This window comes from Aptenodytes patagonicus, chromosome 17 (assembly GCF_965638725.1).
Source record: "Aptenodytes patagonicus chromosome 17, bAptPat1.pri.cur, whole genome shotgun sequence".
NCBI classification, from domain to species: domain Eukaryota; kingdom Metazoa; phylum Chordata; class Aves; order Sphenisciformes; family Spheniscidae; genus Aptenodytes; species Aptenodytes patagonicus.
Window position 1 is genome coordinate 267784 of NC_134965.1, and position 21727 is coordinate 289510.

At 54.0% G+C, this 21727-nt stretch overlaps 2 protein-coding genes and 1 pseudogene across 2 annotated transcripts; 2 read left to right on the top strand and 1 right to left on the bottom strand.

Moving 5' to 3' along the window:
• Positions 1–2785: 2785 nt before the first annotated feature.
• Positions 2786–5992, top strand: SPACA6 (sperm acrosome associated 6). The gene is made up of 8 exons (XM_076354890.1): positions 2786–3050; positions 3592–3666; positions 4002–4070; positions 4292–4315; positions 4402–4479; positions 4744–4847; positions 5357–5510; positions 5838–5992. Exons 1-8 carry the CDS (start codon positions 2786–2788, stop codon positions 5990–5992), a joined length of 924 nt encoding a protein of 307 aa, XP_076211005.1.
• A 7389-nt stretch (positions 5993–13381) lies between these two features.
• On the top strand, positions 13382–15434 carry LOC143168449 (fibrinogen-like protein 1-like protein pseudogene; annotated as a pseudogene).
• Positions 15435–18125: 2691 nt separating this feature from the next.
• On the bottom strand, positions 18126–20657 carry LOC143168283 (fibrinogen-like protein 1-like protein). The gene is made up of 3 exons (XM_076354575.1): positions 20638–20657; positions 19576–19695; positions 18126–18877 (listed from the first exon to the last, which is right to left on the bottom strand). The coding sequence occupies exons 1-3, from the start codon at positions 20639–20641 to the stop codon at positions 18243–18245; spliced, it is 759 nt and encodes a 252-aa protein (XP_076210690.1). The 5' UTR covers positions 20642–20657; the 3' UTR covers positions 18126–18242.
• Between the last annotated feature and the right edge of the window lie 1070 nt (positions 20658–21727).

The following is a 21727-nucleotide window of genomic DNA, read 5'->3' on the forward strand; positions in this document are numbered from 1 at the left end:
TGCATCCCCTCTGGTAGGGCTGTCTATTACCTGGCTTAAGAAGTTATCCTCAATGCACTCTGGGAGTCTCCTAGATTGCCTACAGCTCACCGTGCTACTTTTCTAGCAGATGTCAGGGTGGTTGAAGTCCCCCAGCAGGATGAGAGCCTGTGAGTGCAATGCCTCCTGTAGCTGGAGCAAGAAGGCTTTGTCAATAAGCTCCCCTTGATCAGGCGGCCTGTAGTAGACACCAACCACAAGGTTCCCCTTGTTGCCTCAGTCTCTAATTCTTACCCATAAGCTTTCAACCTGCTTGTGGCTATTCTTCAGAGACAGCTCTTCACAATCTATCCATTTCATGACGTTGAGGGTAACCCTTCCACCCCTCCTTCCTTGCCTGTCCCTTCTGAACTAGCCATCGATAACCACACTCCAGTCATGGGATTTGTCCTACCAAGTTTCAGTAATGGCAACTAGGTTGCAGCTTTCTAGCAGCACGGTGGCTTCCAACTCCTCCTGTTTGTTGCCCATGCTGCATGCATTGGTGTAGAGGCACTTCAGCTGGGCTGTCGGCCGTGTCACCTTCTTAGACGAACACCCCTTAATTCCTTTGAGGTATTTCACTGGCGTTTCCCTGTTGGCTCCTATTACCTCAGGAGCCCCTGGCTCATCTCTGTAGGACTCCAAGTGTACTGCAGTGTACCCAGCACATCTCAGAGCAACAGGCTGAGGGCCCTTGCTAGCACCCCATCCCTCTAACCTTGGCGTGTCATCCCACAGTTTGTCACAGGCAAGCCTGATATTATCCCTCTACCCCTCCAAGTCTGGTTTAAAGCTCTGTCAATAAGCCCTGCTAGCCCATGACCAAAGACCCTCTTCCACCCTTGAGAAAGGTGAATCCCATCTGACACCAGCAGGCCTCGTCCTGTGTAGACCATCCCATTATCAAAAAACCCAAAATTGTGGCAGTGACACCAGCCACAAAGCCATGTATGAATAGACCGGGTCTATCTGTTTCTTCCAATGTTGCTGCCCACAACTGGAAGGTTAGAGGAAAAAATAACCTGTGCTCCAGATTCCCTCACCAACCATCCCAAGGCCCTGAAGTCTCTTTTGATTGCACTTGGACTACATGTTGCAGCTTCATTGTCACCCACATGGAAAAGCAGTAATGGGTAATAGTCCAAGGGCCGTACCAGGCTAGGAAGTTTCCTAGTGATGTCCTTAACCTGGGCCCCAGGGAGGCAGCAGACTTCCCCAAGAGGAGGGTCTGTCAGGCATATTGGACCCTCAGTTCCCCTTAGAAGGGAGTCACCTACAACTATAACCCATCTTTTCTTCCTCATGGAGGTGGTCATGATACAGGGGGTAGGCCTTTCTGACCTCAGTAACACCTCTGGTGTAGATGGACTGTCATCCACATCATCCATTGACTGGCCTTCCACATCCAGAGCCTCATACCTGTTGTACAGAGGCACCTGGGAAGGCAAGGTGGGCAAGGAGGGGGTTCGCCTGCCACCCCAAGCATGGACTTGCCTCCATTCACTCCTTTCCTTTAAGCCTTCAGCCTGGCAGGGGGAGGGTACAGGATCCCCTTGATTTTGGGTTTTTTCTGGTGGCCGTTCCTGTTTCTGTCTCAGGGAGGGCAGAGCATGGTTCCACCCGTCTATCTCCTTCTCAGACTCCCTGATGCTCCTTAACCTTTCTACCTCCTCTTGTAGCTCTGCCACCAGGCTGAGCAGATTATCCACCTGGTCACACCTCACTCAGCTGTTCTCACTACTGCCATCTGTTACCAGTGAAAGGCTCTGGCACTCCCTGCAGCCTGAGGCCTGGATGGCTGCATGGTTTTGTGGGAGCTCTGTCTGGGTTGCCAAGTCCATTTTGGCAAGAGCAGAGGACGTAGCTTTCTGCCGGGTGGATACCATAGCTAAGCTCCTTCTGAGAGGGTGATGACCACCAATTGAACTCACCTCTTGAGCTGGTAGGGTGACAATGCCCTTCCTGTGCACCCTTCCACGCAAACTGCCGCGCAAACTGCCACGCCACGCCCTGGCTGCTGCGCCACACTCTGTTTGCCTGCTCTGTTGGCAGCACTGCTGGCTGCTAGCACTCCCTAGGCTGCTTTTTATAAGTGTGGGGTGGCCGTGGTTGCTCTGGCAACTCCCAGGCCGCATCAGAGTCTCTCATGAGAGCTGCCAGCTCCTGGCAGGCCTCTCCGCTGCCCTCGCACTTCCCTGCCTCAGGAAACCTTCCTGTGCGCCAAGATCTGCCACTCCGCTATGGATCGGGCCAGCTCCAGGGCAGCTCACCTCGGCAGGTGAGTATGGAGGTATTCATGGGATGGGATATGAAGGAATGAAAAGGCAAAGCCTTGCATAGGTTTCAAGGAAGGGGATTTGGGAACTGCAAGAGACTGGACTGGAGGTGCTGACGGGACAGGATTATAGGGGGTGAAGGCGAGGAATTAGACATCTAAATAGAGGGGATTGGGAGACACCAAGTAATGTGACTGGCAGGGACTGAAGGTAGAGAGGATTTGGGGAGACCAAAATGAGGGACTGGGAGCCCCTTCTCCAGCCCACACACCCCAGGGGACCCATGTGTCTGGGTATCCCCACTCCTCTCAAGAGGGCCCCCAGGCATCTGGGACCTGCCTAGGAACTCCACTGTCCCCTGGGGACACAGGCGCCCCGGCTCCGCCTAGGAACCCTGCTGTTGCCTGGGGACCTAGGCACCTGGGCTCCGCCTAGGAACCCTGCTGTTACCTCGGGACCCAGACATCTGGGTGCTATGCTTTAGGGCCATGGGGTCGTGGTGGGTGCTGGTGCTGGCCCCCTGGCTCCCTGGAAACCCAGGCATCCAGGCAAGAGGACCTGGCTTGTGGCAGTGGGTGGCCCTGGCATCCTGGCTCCCTGGGGTGCACCCCTGCCTGCTCTGCTTCGGGCCCCCCATTCAGCGGGCACGGCTCTGCCGTGACATTACTGGGGCCCCCCTCAATGACCCCCGACATCGACACTGCCTTGAGGCCCTCGTCCAGGCTGCTGTGCCACTCGCCTCTGTCACTGTGGGTGCGTCATGGGACCCCAGGGACATCCAACCCAACAGGGACCCTGCCCAAGGACCCCCATCCTGACTGGCACCTCCATCCCACCAGAGACCTCCATCCCAAGGGGGACCCCCACCCTGAACAGGACCCCAGAGCCCACTTCAACCAAAGCCCTCACACTGACACTGGCCAGGATCCCGGGCAACTGGGGACCCCTTTCCTAAACAGGGACCTCAGGGACCCACCCCAGGCAAGAACCCAACCATGCCAAGGTCTCCCCAGTCTTGACCTGGACCCCAGGGACCTCTGGGAACCCCAACCCTGCCTGGGACCCTGAGAATCACCCAACCCTGACCAGGGACAGACTGGGGACTCCCTGGGACACCCTGGCCCTTCCTAGGACCTCAGGAATCCCCAGGGATACCTGACCCTTCCCAGTACCCCTAAACCCTGATCAGGACTCCAGGAACCCCCAGAAATCCCCAGCCCTTACTGGACCCTCCCATCCCTGAACCTCCAACCCCAACCCTGTACTGGTCCCAGTGCCCCTCTACTGGTCCCAGGGTCAGGGCAGCGCAAGGCACTTCGGGAGATCATCATGGATGCCCTGCATTTTCTGGAGAAGCAGAAGGACATGAGTGAGCAGGGGACATGGGACATGTGAGGGGGTAGGGCCAGGACATGGGGCATGGGGGATGGGACATGGAGGTCTTGAATGGGGGCTGTGGTGAAATATAGGATATATGGAGGTCTGCGGGCTGTAAGGGGATATTTGGGGAATCCTGAGGGTATATGGGCTTCAAGTTATACAGCTTCTGGGGGCTTTTGAGGGGGTATTTGGTGATATATGGGACTCTACGATGGATATATGGGGTCAAGGAAAGTTGTACAGGGGATCTGTGGGGCCCGGGGAGTGTTTATGGTAATTGGGGAGAAGGCACGTTGTCTCACCTGGACATCTGGGACACCCCAGAGCCCTTTGAGGTGTCTCTGCAGGAAGCCATTGACATAATCTGGGTGAAGCTGAGCCACCTGGAGGAAGGTATGGGGCCAGTGGGGACACCCTGCAGGACTCCCACCCTGGGGAACCCCTGGGACCCCCACTCGAGGGACTGTCACAGAGACCCCCACCCTGGGCACCCCAAGCCTGAAGAAACCCCCAGGGACCCCGTCTGGGCTGGACAAGGGCTGAGCCCTGACAGCTCATCACAGGGATGTGGATCCCCAATGATCCCCAGTCTAATGCTGCTTCCTCCCCACCAGCTCCAGCCTGCATCCCCCCCTGTGGTAAGTGCCCATCCCTCTGTCTTGCCACCCCCTGTCCCCTAGTACATCTCCCATTCACCTGGGACCACCAAGTCTCTCCCTCCCAGGGTACCAGCCAGCTGCCCGCGTCTTCCAGTGTGCTACCTGCCGCCTCGTGGACTGCCAGTTTCCCCTGGACTGCCCAGGTATGGGGCCATGGTAGACCCAGGCATCCAGGCTGGGCTAAGCCCCACCCCAGAACTGAGTGCCTCCAGGGCTCTGGGGGCAACCCTCATTTCTCAAATGTGGGCATGCCTGCTGGGCCCACCATGAGCGCACAAGATCGTGCCAAGGTGCATGCCTACCCATCCCCACTGCGAGCACGTGAGCACATGCAGTCACACAGGAATGCAATAATTTCTGTAAGTGCATGAGCAGATGTGAACTCACATGCCTGTCAATGCTCCCAGTGCAGGACGTGTGGGCCCATGCGGATGAAGCCATCACACTGCACTGCAATGTGCCCTTTGCCACCCCTCCTGACCTGCCCATTACCTGGATGTTTGCCAAGGATGTGAGTTGCACATGCATGTGCAAGGGTGTACGTAGACATTAATGAGAGGACTGGGCATGGGTAGCAAGGCCTGCATGCACACAGTTGTGCGCTTGGCATGAGGACTATCAATAGATACAGGTATTGCTTATACAGTAGATATGTGTGCTATAAGTAGCATGTGTGTAAGCATGCACAGGATGCAAGCAAGTGCTCACCCATGTGAAGGTTGCACACAAGCAGGAGGCAGGTCGCTCATGTGTGTGCAGATTCATGTACACTCCTGTGCACGTGTGTGAAGGAAGTGACTTTTGCATATGCTCTGCTCGTGCATCCCTGTGTGCACACACACAGGGCACGAGGAGCACATGTGGGACATGAGGTGCATGCACATGCATGAGCAAAGCGTACAAGAAGCATGAAGGGGACATGACTAGCATGTTCAGGACATGGGTGCCTTTGCATGCACATGTATGCTGTTTCATCTACCTGGTGGACCAGGCTGCACTGATGTGTTCCCCCATCCCCAGCTGCGCACACAGGATCTGGCACTGTTTGAGGAGCTGCAGGGGGGTGCAGAGGGACCACTCAGTCTGACCCTCCAGGACCCCACTCCAGGAACCATCGCCTGTCGCCTGGGGGTCCTTTCTGAGTCCTTGGTCCGCAAGTACTTCTACCTCAACGGTGCGCCCAGACACCTGAGTGCCCTGGGGGCAGTGAGCAGTGTGGGGTGGAGCGGGACCCCAGACACTGGGGTCCATGGGAGGGGTGTGCATGGGGGTGTGAGCAGGGTGCCAGGACACTTGTGCCCATGGTGGACAGGTGGAGTGGAACAGATGTTCCCTGATGCCTGGCTCCTCTGGGGGCAGTAGGGCACATGGGGTGGAGCAGGGACCCCCAGATGCCTGGGTTGCTGGGGGCAGTGAGGTCTGTGGCTGGAGCAGGTGCTGCAGGGACACCTGGTCCCTGGGGGGCAGTGCCCCATGACCCAAGGTGCCTGGGTCCCCACAGTATCAGGGGGAAGCATGGAGGCAGAGCAGGGACTCCAGACTCGGTTCAGAGCTGTGCTACGCTGGCCCCACGGCAGGACCTCCCTGCACCATACGGCATCGCTGGGGCTGGGGCTGGCACTTGGCTCCATGGCACTTGTGCTGCTGCTGGTGTGAGTCCTCCTGACCTTGTAAACCTTACTCTCAAAATCCCCATGCTTCTGGGGCTCCGTGCAGACCAGCATGGGCCTCCCAAACCCCATTGGACCCTCAGTCCCTTGGGATTCCCTACAAATGCGAGGGGACCTGGGTGCCCAAGGGGGGCCATAGACTGCCGGGACTCCTAAACTCACACGGCCCCCTATTTCCCCCTGGGACTCCCATTGTCCTCTGGCCCATTCCAGGACCCCTCCCTTGCACCCAGGACCACTCCAGGCTGCCTTGCTTCCCCCAGATTTCCTAATTGCCCCCGAGACCCTGCCACTTTCCCCCATTTTTCCCAGAACCCCCACTGTCCCTTTGCCTCAGTTACAGTTAGTTGACCCAGTTGCCCCCAGGGTCCCATACTTTCACCCTTAGACTCACCAGTTGCTCCCAGGACCCCCCCCGTTGCCCCTTGGGCCCCCCAGATGCCCCATGATCCCCTCCCCCCTGGATGGGCATATAGGGTCTCCTCCCCCCTCCTCCTCTTTCTCCATTCCTCCTTCTGCCTCCCAGGGCCACCTGGCAATGCCGGAGCCTCCCAGAGCTCAGTGACCCCTGGACATCCCACAGACCTGGACAACAGGGTCCCCCAGGGGATTCCAGATGCCTGGATTCACCCTAGGGGAGTTTGACACATGGATCCATCCCTGAGGACCAAAATTTCTGCAATTGCTTTTCTTGCATTGGGGGTGGCATGTGCAAATGGGAACAGTCTAAAAATAGAATGACAGAGTTCTAAAAATCTGGATTATGCTGGAGATAGAGACCTGAGGGTCTTGGGCTTGCATACAGAAATCTATGGGCTTGCATACAGAAAAACTGGTACTGGGCAGTGCGTAAGCAGTCCAAAATATGGTTCTGACACTCCTGACCCTGCATTTCAACAGCTAGCACTAAGGGAAGGTCAGACTGCCACCTGTAGGAAAGCTTTCTCTTGATGCTGTTGTACCAGAGATACTCATGTATAATAATACCTTTATATGTCACGGCCACTACGAATGCCAAATTACTTTCTCCTCTGATTGTTTGCCTAAAAGCATTTCATCACATATTTACTTTTATACCACTGTATAACTCAGGTGACTTCAATTTGGTAATTTGGATAAATTGCTGCTACAGATTTTTTAGACATTATGTCTCTAACAAAACGGCCAAACAGTAGAGGAAGAATGCTGTACGATTCCTTGAAGAAGAGATTTAAAAAAAAAAACAAACAACCTTAAGACTGTGATCACAGTATCTCCAGTGCTCTATGTTGCCTTTAAATGTACCTAGACTTATGTTAGAAAAAACAACTACCAGAAAAATATGAAAAAACAGGCTGCAAACACACTACACACAGAGTATGCCCATATCCCATTGGTGCATTTGGTCCCAAGCAATTGGTAAAACGCTTCCGTCACCTGGGTTGACATTCCAGCTGTACTTAATTCTGCAGTGCTGTCAGTGCTCGTTGTAGTTGAGGAGCCTGAGCTGCAACCTCTGGGCTGAAGCCCCAGCCTGTGCTCCCCCACATCCCGCAAAGGCCGGGCCTGATCCGGGCAAGGACCTTCTCCTCTTGCAGTCCTCTGGTAACGCAACAGAGCCACCGTGTGCTCATCCAGGAGACTGCAGCTCACATTTCTCATCCAAATAACATTTCCCATTAGGAACACACTGTGTTTTTGTGATCCCTGCCTATTTCTTCTGCTGCTAAGTGGACTGGGGGATGGTGGGGCAGAAATCGCACTCCTTTCAGTCACAGGTTTCCCTCAGGCAGATGGCTGTGTGAAGCAAAGGGAAGGGGATGAAGCTTTTCCCATCCTGAACGCTGATGACAGGAGCATACACAACTGGCAAAGGAGGGTGACAGAAAGATGCAGCCACCGAGCATGGGCTCTCCCTTCCTCTCAGACCTCTCGGGCTCTTTTCATGCCTCTGTCACAGGCCACAGCAAGCGCTGGAGGGGCTTAGCATGAAATGGAGCAGCCAAGGGCAGAAAGGGAGCTGGTTTGCTGTAGTCCCACAGTGGAGGGCTTGCTACATGGTCATTTCCTACATGGAGTGCAGTAACCCTGTCCTCCAGGACCCTGACTCCTTATTGCATGCTCTGGAGCTGTTTAGTGGGGGGCTCAGCTGTACAGCAGCAGCTCAGACAGCCTTGCTGGAGCTCTAGCACAGAAGCCATCAGCTGCCAAGCACAAAATCCAGTTCCTGAGACTGTCCAAAGGGACTGACTGAGGAGAATGAGCCCTTATGGCCCACTGCAGGTTGGGGCTGACTGAGGGTCTCAGTGATGAGACAGTCAGAGCAGACCCTCCTCAGAGATTGCAGCAGCTCTCAGGCCTGGCTATCACTTTGGAGAGGAGGCTGGCAGTGCATCAGGGAGTGTACCAGCGTCCTCAGAGGTGATGTGCCATGCTCTGCACCACCTACCTTGCCACCCCAAGCAGAGGAATCCATAGAAGTGGGAGAACACCAGCCCTCACTCCTCACCCCAAAAGCAAAAAAGTAGATGGAGACAGGGGACGTGTTTTTATTATATATGTTTGCATTATGTTTTCCTTATATATTTCCTGCAAACAAGCAGGAAATCAAGCAAAAGTAGCAGAAGGCTTGTGTGGATGAGCAAGGAGTTCCTGAGTAAACTCAGACGTATAAAGGAGGTGTTCAAGAGATGGAAGCAGGGTATGATGGCTGATGGAATAAAGAGATGCTGTCCAGTCATTCAGGGATGGGATTGGGAAAGCCAAGGCTGGCCTGGAGTCTGGCAAGGGTTCCTAAACAAAAGGAATACGAGGGAAAACGTGGGTCTGCTGCTGAATCCCCATTCAGGGGCCCTGGTGACACAGGACATGGAAAAGGCCAAGGTACTCAATGATGTCTTCACTTCTATCTTTACTGGGAAGACCAGCCTTCAGGAATCCTAGGCGCAAGAGATCGGGGGAAAGTCTGAAGCAAGTAAGACATGCTCTTAGAGGTGGAAGAGGAGCAGGTTAGGGAATACTTAAGCAAACTGGGCATACAGAAGTCCATGGGCCCTGATGGGATGCACCCACAAGTGCTGAGGGAGCTGGCCAATGTCATTGCAAGGCCACTCTCAATAATCTTTGATCGACCCTGGCAATTGGGTGAAGTGCCTGAAGACTGGAGGAAAGTAAATGTCACTCCTATCTTCAAGAGCAAGAAGGAGGACCCAGGGAACCACAGGCTGGTCAGCCTCACCTTGATCCCCAGGAAGGTGATGAAGCAGCTAGACCTGGAAACCATTTCCAGGCACATGAAAGACAAGAAGGTGATCTGGAGTAGTCAGCATGGATTTTCAAAGGGAAAATCATATTTAAGTAACCTGATAGCCTTCTACAATGAGGGACTAGCATGATGGATGCGGGGAGAGCAGTGGATATTGTTTACCTCAGTTTTAGTAAGCTTTTGACACTGTATCCCAAAACATCCTAGCAGACAAACTGGCTAAATATGGGTTAGATAAGTGAACAGGGAGGTGGACTGAAAACCAGCTGAACGAACAGGCCCAGAGAGTGCTGATCAGTGGCACAAAGTCCAGCTGGACACCAGTCACCAGTGGTGTACTCCAGGAGCCAATCCTGGGGTCACTCAGCTGCAAGGTAGGTCTGCAAAAAAGGACATGGAGATCCTGGTGGGCAAGAAACTGACCATCAGCCAGCAATGTACGGTCATGGTAAAGAATGCCAACAGCATCCTGGGCTGCATTAGGAGGAGTGTTGCCAGCAGGTTGAGGGAGGTGATCCTTTCCCTTTATTCAGCACTGATGAAGCCATACCTGGAGCCCAGTTCTGGGTTCCCCAGTGTGAGAGAGACATGGACATGCTAGACAGAGTCCATCAAAGGGCCATGGAGATGATGAAGGGACTGGAGCATCTCTCCTTTGAGGAAAGGCTGAGAGAGCTGGGACTGTTCAGCCTGGAGAAGAGAAGGCGCGGGGGGGACCTCATCAATGTGTATCAATACCTGAAGGGATGGAACGAAGAAGTAGGCTCTTTCCAGTAGTGCCCAGTGCCAGGACAAGAGGCAATGAGCACAAATTGAAATACAGGCAGTTCCAGCTGAACACAAGAAAACACTTTTTCACTGTGAGGGTGGCCAAACACTGGCAGAGGTTGCCCAGGGAGGGAGTCTCCATCTTTGGGGATATTCAGAACCCAACCAGACACTTTCCTGGGTGGCCTGCTGTAGCTGACCTTTCTTGAGGAGGGGGTTGGACCAGGTGATCTCAAGAGGTCCTGTCACATCTTGCCATTACATCCCAATGAGCTGGCAAGAGAGGCCATCACATTGCCACCTGCCTCAGCAAACCCCTTGTTTCCCCAGCAGCAGAAAACATCTTACCTCAATGGCAGCAAAGAGGGCCAGGTCAGACCACACTTACTAAGGTCCCATATTGCAGTACCCCCTATCCTCACCCTCCTGGATGGGCACACACTCCAAAACAATCCTCTAGTTGAATCAAGGGCCTCCCATAGTTTTGTGGCCTCTGAATTTGCCCAGAGCACCCAGACCCTTACCCAACCCACCCCAAACGCTGTCACTGTTACAGATGGGAGAAGAACACATGGTGGGGCTGTAACCCAAGAGACCTTAGAGTAACGTGGCACTTGGGCACCCAGAGATTCTGTCCTTTGGCCCTAGTTAAGGAAGCACAAACCTGTGTTTAACTGGCACTTGGGATCCTTGTGCTTCCCTGTGGGAAGGGAAGACCCAGATCCCGAAGCAGGAGCTGGCCCCAGGAGCCATCAGGGATTGCTTCCCCTACCACAGGGCTCTGCATGGGTTGTTCCAGAGATTCCCATGTTACTGCTTGGGAGGGCGGGCTGATGCCAGCGCCTTTGAGTCCTTTCCCCCTTCTCAGAGTGTAGTTTGCTGTGTTAAGGAGTCTAGCTGGCCACATCCAAAGTCAGCTCCTTCACTGAAAAGGGCTGTTGTGAAAAAAGCTAGAAGTGAGGGCCTGCTCCTCCTTCCCCTGGAGAGCTGCTTTTAAGCTGCGCCTTTACCATTGGCTACATGGCAGCTGTGCAGCAGCTATGTCTGCGCCCAGTCTCGTTCCTCCAGTTCTGCCCCTGATGGGAACTGCTGACTTGGCCTCCAGGCTTGACCTCAGACCTTCCCTATCTCTGCAGACATGCTGGATCTGTGGCCCCAGCAGGCAATGGACTGTCACTATCTCCAGACTGGAGCCTTATCCTGACTTTCTACTGAGCATCCTGCACAAAGAGGTCCCTGCTGGGGCCTCTGGGGTGACAGAATTTGCAAAGGGAAACAGGGTGCATGAGAAGGCAGTGGAGGGCTTGGGGAGCACCTGAGGGCATACGGAGGGCTCTGGCATGAAAAGGAAAGCAAATGTAGGACACTGGGGTGCACTGCAAAGAAAATGGGGGGCTCTAGGCAGCACCAGAAGGCAAACAGAGGAGTCTGAGGGGTACAGGAGGGAAACTGGAGGCCTCCGAAGGTGCACCTTCTTTTGGGTGCACCAAAAGGTAAACGGAGTGATTCTTAGGGGATGAGAGGACCAAATGGAAGCCTCTGCATTGCACCAGAGGGCAAATAAAAGACCCTGGGGAACATCAGAGGGCACATCAAAACCATTCACTGAATTCTGTGTGCATTCAGATCCCCTCCATTCCCCTCCATGCACTTTCTACTCCCCCACATGCCACTGTGGTCCCTTCCATTCTTCTCTATGCGTGCTCAGGCTCCCTTTGTTCCCCCCTGTGGACCCTCAATTATCCCCCATTCCCTTTTGAGTGCTTGTAGATCCTCTCTGCTCCCCTACCTGTGCCTTGGAACCCCACAGTTCCCATCCAGGCATGCTCAGATCTCCTCCACTCCCCTTTGTGCACCCTCCAGTCCCTGTCATCCTTTCTGAGTGCCTTACATCCAAACCATGTCCCCTTTACATGCTTTCAAATTCCCTCTGTTCCCTTCTGGGTGCTTCTAGATCCCCTCAGACTCATTCTGTTCACTTCCAAGCACTCTCAGATGTTCTCCATTCCTATCCAGCTGCTTTCACATCCTCTCCGTTCCCCTCATTGTGCTCTCTTGGAACCCCTCTGTTGTCCTCCTTACACAAACAGATCCCCTCCATTCCCTGCCTTGTATGCTCAAGTGTCCTCCATTTCCCTCTGTATGCACCCAGATCTCCTCTGTTCCCCTCCTCGCATACTCAGATCTCCTCTGTTCCTTTCAGTGTCTGCTTAGTGCTGACTTCTCCCCTCTGTGCACACTCACATCCCTCTTTTCCATGACAAGTGCCCTCAGATTCCCACTGTTGCCCTCCATCAACACTCAGATCCCACCCATCCCTTCTGTGGGTGCTCAGTTCCTATGGGTTCTGCCGTCAGATCCCTTCCAGTCCCTCTGTGCACCCTCCATTCCCCTCCATTTTCCCTCCATGCACACTCGGATCCCCTCCATTCCCTCTCTATGCACACAGGGTCAGGCTTTCTGATTTCCCCTCTGTGCACACTCAGACCCCTCCATTCCTCTCTGTACATGCTCAGATCCCCATTGCTGCCCTCCATCTGCCCAGTTTTGCTCCGTTCCTGGAAAGACACTTGCTTTCCTCTGTAGCCACCCATCCTGCGTGACCAGCCTCCCAAACCCAGAGACCACAGCTATCTCAGCTGGCCTACAGAAACCTTTTAGCCAGTGTCCTTCAGCAGGCCCATTCAGCTGCATCCTTGCAGATCAGGACTGTGGCCCACTGGGGAATAGAGACCTCTCCTGCTTCCCCCAGATGGAGATCGCCTAGGCCACAACACTCTGCCTGCTGTCATGCAGTACAGAAAACACCAGCTGCTCCAAATACTGTCCCACAACACTCAGTCTCTCTGGGAGTCTTGGGACTGCTCTGACTTCCCCACCAAGAGCTAGGCTAGGCTTGTCAAAAGCACGTTAAACAAGAACCAATTGACCTGGCAGCACCCTGCTGTAATGGTGGGAGGTGGGGACATTCCCAGTGTTTGCTCTCCACACTGATTGATGACTGGCATTCAAGTGTTTATTTACTGAGCTGTTCTCTTCAAAGCTCCCAAATATGCTGTTCCCAGGGGAAATTCCATCCAAGGAGCTAAGCACTCACAGAAGAGACCATTCCAAGGACTCTTGCTGGCACGGGTGTTATTTTCTTTGCAGCTCAGGAAGCTATGCACCTAGAACCACAGGCACCTTCATCTCAGCTTGTGTTTTCTAAGGGCGTAAAGGAAACCCAGCCCGATTTCCTCCTCCAGGAGAAAGGAAGTCGGGAGTGGGGGTAGGACCCACTCACTCCGCCCACTGCAGAGGGCCCTACAAATGCCTTGTGAAACCTGCTGCTCCGCAGCTTTGTGCTCCAGAGGGCATTCGCGCATGGACGCCATGGGTGAGTACTGGGCTGGGAAGCGGGGCGCTCCTTGCTAGCAATGGGAGGAGCACAGGTAGGGCAGCCCAGCAACAGGGAGAGGCTCCGTGCACTGGTCCTCACACACCGATGGGGAGCAGTGGCATCGGTGCCCTCTTAGGGCATGCTCACCTCGCACCCCTTCGAACACCAGCAGCTTGTGCCCTGCCTTCTGGCTCATCCCAGCCAGTCCCCTGCTTTAGGGGCCAGGAATGAAACTTGGCTCAGTCGGTTGTTGTGTGCTTAGTTTTGGGTGGAGCAATATCTCATGCATGATTTTCGGGAGCTGGCCAAAGCGAAAAGGCAAGGTTGTCTACCCCTTGGGCAAAAGAGTTGAGGCCTTTTGGCAAGTTTTCCAGCTTGCACGGACCAGTCTGATGCTGCCCAGCATGCTTGGTGCATTCCTGCATCTCATGTAGTCGTGTTACACTGTGCAGTGCTGGAGCCATGGGATTTCCCACCTCTCTGGAGGGAGGGTCACATTTCATCTTTTCTCCATCTTTTCCCTTTCTAGCAGCCCAGTGCCTTCTACTCCTTGCTCGCGTGCTGGTCTTGGCTGCCCCAGGCCACTCCATGCATGTACAAACCCTAAACATCTTCAAGAAATCTCCCTCGAACGCTTCGGCGAGTGCTCTGAAGAAAACCAGTATGTAGCATCCCATGGGCATCACAGTGCTCTCACCAACACCTTTCAGTTCCTTGGTCTGGGTCAGTCCTGGCTGGTGAACAGCCCCAACCTATGCTCTGGGCCAGTGGAGGCTTGGTAAAATGACACTTGGGAGAGAGTGTGCTATGATGCCTCGGATCCAGAAAACACCTCCATAGTGCATACAGGCAGGCACACTGGGGAGAGGCAGCATCAACCCCAGGCTTTGCTCAGCTGGGGAGAGGAGCTCTGCCCATTTGTCAGGATGACCTTAACTGCAAGTTCTGTGTGTGTGCATGTGTTTGTGTGCACTGTGCAGACTGGTAAGGGTGTCTGTGTGCTTGAAGGGGTCATTTTTCTCCTGTTCTCTCTGTCCCTTGGAGGGGCAAGGTCCTCTTCACCTTCCTCCCAGCGTGACCCTGTTTTAGTGACACAACCCCTTTTTCAGGAGGCCCAAAGGAGCCCACTAGTGTCCATATCAGTCTCCTGGTCTGAAACCAGCATAGCGCAGTGGGTCTGGGGCCTTTCACTGCAGCTGCCTCCTGTTAGGTGTGCCATATGGAAGAGGAACAGAGGGCTGAGGCCATCACTCTCACCTCCAGCCAAGCACATTGACCTGTCTGGGCTGGGACAGCTGAGTATCCCCCAGGTACCCTGGCCAGATGTCCCTCTATCCTGTCACAGGGTGAAACATGGTCTTGTCCTGTTGCACAGGCTTTTGTTAAATCATGCTCTCTCCCGCCCCAGGTTGGCCCAAGGACTGCAGCGAGGTCTCTGCTGGCAGCCCCAGCGGTGTCTACATCATCCAGCCCACAGGACTGCACCCCATCATGGTGTACTGTGAAATGAATGTGACAAACGGGGGCTGGACGGTCATCCAGAGGAACCGGCAGAGCACGGAGATCACCTGGGCTGAGTCCTGGAGCACCTACAAGTACGGCTTTGGGAACGTGCACACCGAGTACTGGCTGGGCACCGAGTACATCCATCAGATCTCCAAGCAGAAGGTCTACCAGGTCAGATTTGTCATCTGGGATGCCACAAACAACATCAACTTCGCAGACTACAACCTCTTCAGCCTGGAAGATGAGTCCCACGGCTACCGGCTGAGGCTGGGAACGTACTCAGGGTTGGCAGGGGATGCCATGGACTCAGACAATCCCAGGAACGTGCACAACAACATGAAGTTCTCCACAAAGGATCGGGATCAGGACACTTACAGAGGGAACTGTGCCTCCCGCTCTGGGGGTGGGTGGTGGTACTCAGCATGTTATTCTGTACAGCTGAACGTCAAGGGGGGCATAACGTGGGGCAGCCTGTGCAAAGGGAACTGCAAAGCTTCTGCCATCCTCATCAGACCAGCTCCATACCATTAGTACTCTTTCCCCCTGCTGTCTGCACTGGGCACATGGCCAGATCAGTGCCCTGCTGGGGCCCATTTTGCTGGCTGGGGGGCTGGGGGGTGAATAGGGTTGTTCCCGTATATCAAGAGTTGTTTTCTTTTCCTCTTCTCTTGAAAAGTAACAAAGCTCCCTGCTTTGTCTCTGGCCTTTCACTTGTGGTGGGTTTTTAGGGATCATTATTAGGACAAGTTTTTATAAACACTGTGGTTTCCAAGCATGTTCCTTCTGGGGAGAAAACTGTGCTCAGAAACCTAAAACCCTCCTGATCCAGCAAGGTCTTATTCTCTTTTTGCTTTGTGGGTATAGATGACTTCAACAGAAAAATATCAGTCATCACTAGCTAACCTGATCTAAGCTGCTCTAAGCCCAGGCAGGCCATGTATGCACCATATCCCTGCTGTAGTCTGTGTTCATTCTGCAGAATAAAATTGCTTTCAGAACCTGCACAGACATGCACAAATGGCCTTCATTTGTTTGGGAACTTCTCACAACTGTGGCCAGTTTCTTGCCAGGAGCAGACCTGAGGCTCCTGGTGCAGTAAGAAAAGACTTTCAAAGGAAGAAGTTTTCATAAGTCTCAAATGAGGAATTAAAGACAAAACTTTCACTTAAAGAAGAGAATTGGGTTTCAAGGTGGGGATCTTTCAAAAAGGGTATGCAGTACCACATGGCGAAGAGCAAGCACTGAGGGTCGGAGGGAAGCATCAGCTCAGTTCAGCCCTACCAGCCGTGACCTGGAGCTGACTAGAGACAGCAGGCCAGGCCAGCATCATCCTGCCTTGTTAACCTTGTGAATGCAGGCCTTGGGAGATAACTGGAAGAGTGGACAGGGAAAAAAGGGACAACAGCACTGCAAGGCCACACAGCACTGCATGGTTGTCGTATCCAGGGCATGGTTAAGAGCTGAGGCAGCCTGACATGGCAGGGATCCCAGAAGTTCAAGAGGCCTGGATCAGCTTGGGTCCATATGGGCTTGCTCCAGTGTGTTGATAGCTCTGTGCACTGGATAGCTGGACATGGTAGTTGTGATGTGATCTCCCAGTGCTGAGCAGAGGGGAATGATGTCTTGCTGGCCACACTCTTGCTAATGCAGCCCATGATGCAGTTCACCTTCAACACTGCAAGGGTGCGTTGCTGACTCCTGGGCATATTGCTGTTTACCAGGAACCCCAAGTCCTTTTCTGCCAAGCCGCTCCCCTCCAGTTAGGTTGTACATCCAGGTTGGCATGCAAATGACTTTTTAAACCAGCAGACGTATCTCTCAGTCCAGAAATGCTACTCTCAAGTCAGCTCAAACTAGGAAGCCTTTTTCAACCAGCAGCAGCCTCATACATTCATCTCCCCATGCATCAGGGCTGCAGGCCCACAGATGCCTCCAGGGCAGCCAAGGCTGCCTGTGCAGCCTCTTCAGGAACACAGCACTGCCATAGCTCTGCAGGGTGCCCTGGGACCTCAGTCACAGATCTTGGCCTGAGAGTCCCAAGTTGTTCAGGATTCACAGCCACAAGCGTTCCTCGAGCTCAGTTTTTCTTCCAAAGGCAGGGGAGAGGAACCATGGCTTCTTTCAAGCCCTAAGTTCAAACTTCCCTCCATCACAAAGGAGATCCATAGCCACATTCCCCCTCTGCAGCAGAATACAATGGGACTGACTTACCCGCATCTCTTATGCCCTCAGGGAGCCCGCCACCTTCTCTACACTCCAATCTGTGGCGGTTTCTTCCCTTTCCCAGCATAAAGCAACCACCCAGCCACGGACAGGGGCAAACTATGGGCGAGGGTTTTGCAAGATACTGGGTTTTGCTGGCCCTGTTGGTTAATCGTAGCCTTACAGCCACAGTTTAGTGCACAGTGGTTGGAACAAGCCATTGGAAGCAATATTGCGTCCAGAGACCTGAGAACCAAACCACAAACAGAATTAGGTACAACAGCTGTACTCAGCTGTGTACAGCAACTGAACCAAAGGGAGAAAAGCTCATGTTACAGACTGGTGCTGGGGACAGTCAGCAGCAGGGAGAATCAGCGTCGGGCCTTTCACTATGGAACATTGAAATATTTCAGAAAAAAAATAAAGATCAGCACAAAACCCGTGCATGCCACATCAGCTCTGCACCAGCTCAGCCTGAGCAAATCATCTTGAAACCAGCAGCTACCATGCCAGTACTGGGGGAGGTGAGCTCTGCATGTCCAGGGAGATCTGGCATCCCTTGAGCAGGGGTGTCTCCTTGCCCAGGAGAGGACCTGCATAATACACCTACTTTCCCCCAGGTGCACCACCCCCAAGACTGGACAGAGTGATCCCACACACACTTATGTGCAGTGCCATGGAGGCAGGTAGACGCAAGGCAGCAAAGTCTGGCTCCAGGGTTTATTGCAGCTGATTTCTTCCACCATGGGTAGCAGAGCTGTGGGGCGTATGGGGCCCGGGGAGGGAGCAGGGCCTGAGCAAAGCAGGGGTACACCGATCACACAGGGAAGGGAACTTGCACTGTCTCCCCATCCCCAGGACAGGAGTGGGCGCAACCACCCCAAACCAGTGCCTGCGTCCCAGTGCCGGCCAGCACCGTGGCACTGGGTGAAGCTGCCCACATGCCTGGGGCTCCGGGCGATTGCTCCTCAGCCCCAGAGCTGCTGTGTTTCAGCTGGTGACAGTGCAGGAGCTGCAGGCAGCGCAGAACGTGCACCAGGGCTGGCACAGGGCTGTTGGCAGGCACAGGAACGGGGCACTGAGCTGGGGACGGTGGCACTCCCACAAACTCCTGGGAGGCTGGGCACTGCGGCACGGTCAGCACACATCTGTGGGTTTGACCAGGATGAGGGAGGATGTGCAGTCGCCATTATCGCAGAATCCTGGCCAAAGGATGTGTTTTTTGGCATTGAGCAGGACGTTCTGGCACCTGTCATACCACCAGCCCCCATAGCTGTTGGCGCAGTTCCCTCTGTACTGGTCCTGGTCCCTGTCGGTCGTGCTGAACTTCATGTTGTCATGTATGCCCCCCTTCTTGGGGTGATAGTTGGTCAGATAGTCATCCCCATCACCAGAAAACCGGCCCAGCCTCAGTGGGTACCCACTAGCCTCACTTTCCACCCTGAAGATGTCGTACTCGGCGTAATGGGTGATGTTGGCTTTATTCCGCACGATGAAGCGGACCTTGTAGGTGCCCTGCTGTGTCAGCAGGTGCAGGTACTCGGTCCCCAGCCAGTGATCACCCTGCACGTTCCCGAAGCCGTACTTGTAGGTGGTCCAGGATTGCTTCCACGTGATCTCAGTGTCATGAGAGTTTCTCTGGACAACAGTCCAGCCCTTGCCTTCGGTGTCCATGTCGCACCACACCACACGTGGGGGAGACCCTGCCGGCTGGATGACGTACACCCCGCTGGGGCTGGTCTTGTGGAGACGGCTGCAGTCTGCGGGGAACCCTGCAACAGCAGCCGTGGCAAACACAGGGTGGGGTGGGAGAGAGAAGGATCATATGAGTTTGTCAGGGCAACAAGGAGCTCCTGTAGGGGAGTGAGGACTCAGGACAAAAAGGGCTGGTTTTATCTGTGGTCTACTCCACAGTGTAGAGTGGCTTTTCCACTGGCTCATCCACAGGGCAACCAAAGGTGTCTAAGACAGTGGCCCTGGTAAGAGCCCTAGGATCTATTTCTCATGGCTTGCTATTTCATTTGGAGCCTTCTAATGCATCTGGCCAAGAGAAGAGGGGAAAGAATCTTCCAGATGCCAGCAATGTCCTCCAAGTATATCTGGCCCTCACACAACGCCCTTGATATATTGAGCTGCAGCTCTTGCAAGGATCAGAAGTGTCCAAAATGCTCCACTGGATGAGGATATTTAATGAAAACTTATGTTTTCCCTGGGGTCCTGGCATTGCAAAAGAAGGCTAAGTTCTACCTTGATCTAATAGGGATCTCTTCCCCCAGCTTGTTGCAGTTTATCTGTTAGCAGGACTGATCTGTCATGACTTACTTGCCAAACTAATTTGCTGTCTAATTTGTTTTTCTTGTTTTGTGTCTGATGAGGGACAATTTGCTGTGGGTTATTCCGATTCAGCCCATGAAATTCTGTTTTTCTTGGGCACAGTGGGTGGAGTGCCCCCCACCCACTCCATACTCACCGCTCCGGGAACTGGCAGTGGGTACTGCTGGGCCAGCACTTGCGCAGAGGAGAAGCATCGCCACCACTGTGGGTAGGAGGACAAGGTCCCCACAGAGCCAACTTGTCCCAACCTGGAGCCCTGGGGAGGAAAGTGCCCAGCACCATTAAGATCCCTGGGCAGCCCCCTCTGGCCCTGCCAACGGCCCCCAGGGAGCTCGGACCAGGAAAGGCAGAGCCACGGGGCGCAGGCAGGAGCAGGGGGCTCCTGGGGTGGTGGGGGCTGCAGCTTCAGTGTGGGCTCCGCCCCTGCAGGGCTGAAATAAGGTGAGAAATGTCTTTGTCACCCTCCTGATCAGCCCCTTCCCTGCACCAGGCAGCAACCTGCAGGTCTGTCCTCGGAACCTACAGCCCAAGAGTAGCTAAGAGAGGACAATGACACAGCTAGATCTGGGGAGAGTAGTTTGCCAGAGGGGAGGGATCACAAGAAACAGATCTTTGTGGTGTAATCATGCTTAAGCCTGATTATATAAAATAAGCCACTCCAGCCCAATGACAGCTAGTGGGTAACCGGATCCAAGGGATGGGTCCTATTGCGCAGATACCAGCTCCCAAGCAGACAGAACTAAGTCTCCTGGGCCCACACAGTGACACAAGCCCAAACCCTCTGTGCTGGCCACTAGCATACCCCTACACCCTGCACTAACTCAGTTACTGGGGGAGATGCCATCATGCCTGGGGAAGGACCCCTGTGCAACCACATGTGCCACATGCATTGGTCAGGAAGGGAAAGGACCAAGTTGAAATCTAGGTCTCCACATTAACGTCCCTTGACAGGACATGGGAATACAGGGCATAGGTAGCCTGCAGAAAGCATAGGCTGGCACCAAGCATGTGTGTCGTTTGGTGCTTTGGTCTTGCGTCCCTTCTTCTATCAGGGTGCCTGGCAGCATGCATCTCCCAGGCAAGACCATGGCTGCTGTCCTGCTAATCATCTTGTGCCTTTGTATACTCACCCCGGTCAGGTCTCGTTTGAGCCCAGCACCACACATGAATGCAGTGTGCCGCTGGGAAGATAACTCACCCATCACAACAGCACGGCTGAGCAGAGAGCAGGAACCCAGTGGTGCACCCTCCCATGCCGAGGTTTCCAGGGTGACTTTATAGGCACTGCACACACCCACTTGTCTTCACATTTGTTGTTTGTAGAGGCACAAGGAGGCACTTGCAGACTGTGACCCAAGCATTTTTCGGATCCCATGACAACACAACTAAACCCCCTGAGGGGAGGGAGGCATGCCCTTCCTGCCAGAGAAGTACAAAATAATCCCCTTTTCAATTATTGACTCTCTCAGCTACACAAACACTATATGTGAATGGCCCACTTGGAGCAAATTCTGGAGAGCCATGATCAAACTGAAGTGGAAAGACCCAGCTTTTTAAGGACATACACACAGAAACTAGCAAAGGAGGAGAGATTAGGTGACCTTGGAAAGATGAGGACAGGTCCTCAAGAGACGTGCCTGCTTGCTAACTCTCCACTGGCAGGTTTCAGGACCAATGAGTTAACCTATTGGGCTGGAACCAGCATCCAGCATCCAGAAATCACTGTATCACACAGTGTCCCCTGGCACCCCAATCTGCATGCTCTGAGTAGAGGGCAAGGGCTCCAGGTAACAAGCAGGTGCCTGTGGGTCCCTTTGCCATTCTCCTTCCCAATCCTTGTCTTTGGCCTGGTGAGACCCTGCAGATCCACCCCCCCCCCCCGGCCCCAGCAATGTTGACCAGGGGTTGCTCCCTCTACAGGAGCAAAATGCTCTCAGGACAGATTGTTTGGGAGGGCTGTTCTTGGTGCCAGAAGGTGCAGATGGCTTCATCACTTTGTCAAGGCAATTTTAAGAGGATAAAGATGTGGCCCTTCTACTTTCTCCTCCTGTGTTGGTTTCAGTAGCCTACTGACCAGATGTCTTCTTCATGGCACAGCTTTAAATCTGGTGTTCGCAGCAAGCCAGTGCCAAGCTGAGGCTCCCACCAAACTTTCCATACTGCAGGAGCCCACATCAGGCAGTGCAACTTGCAGGTCTGGATGGACAGCAGCATCCAGACCTCTCCGAGGTAAGGGATCCTTGAATCAACTTCCGTCTGCACCCTTAGCTCTCACCCCTGCTTGCTTG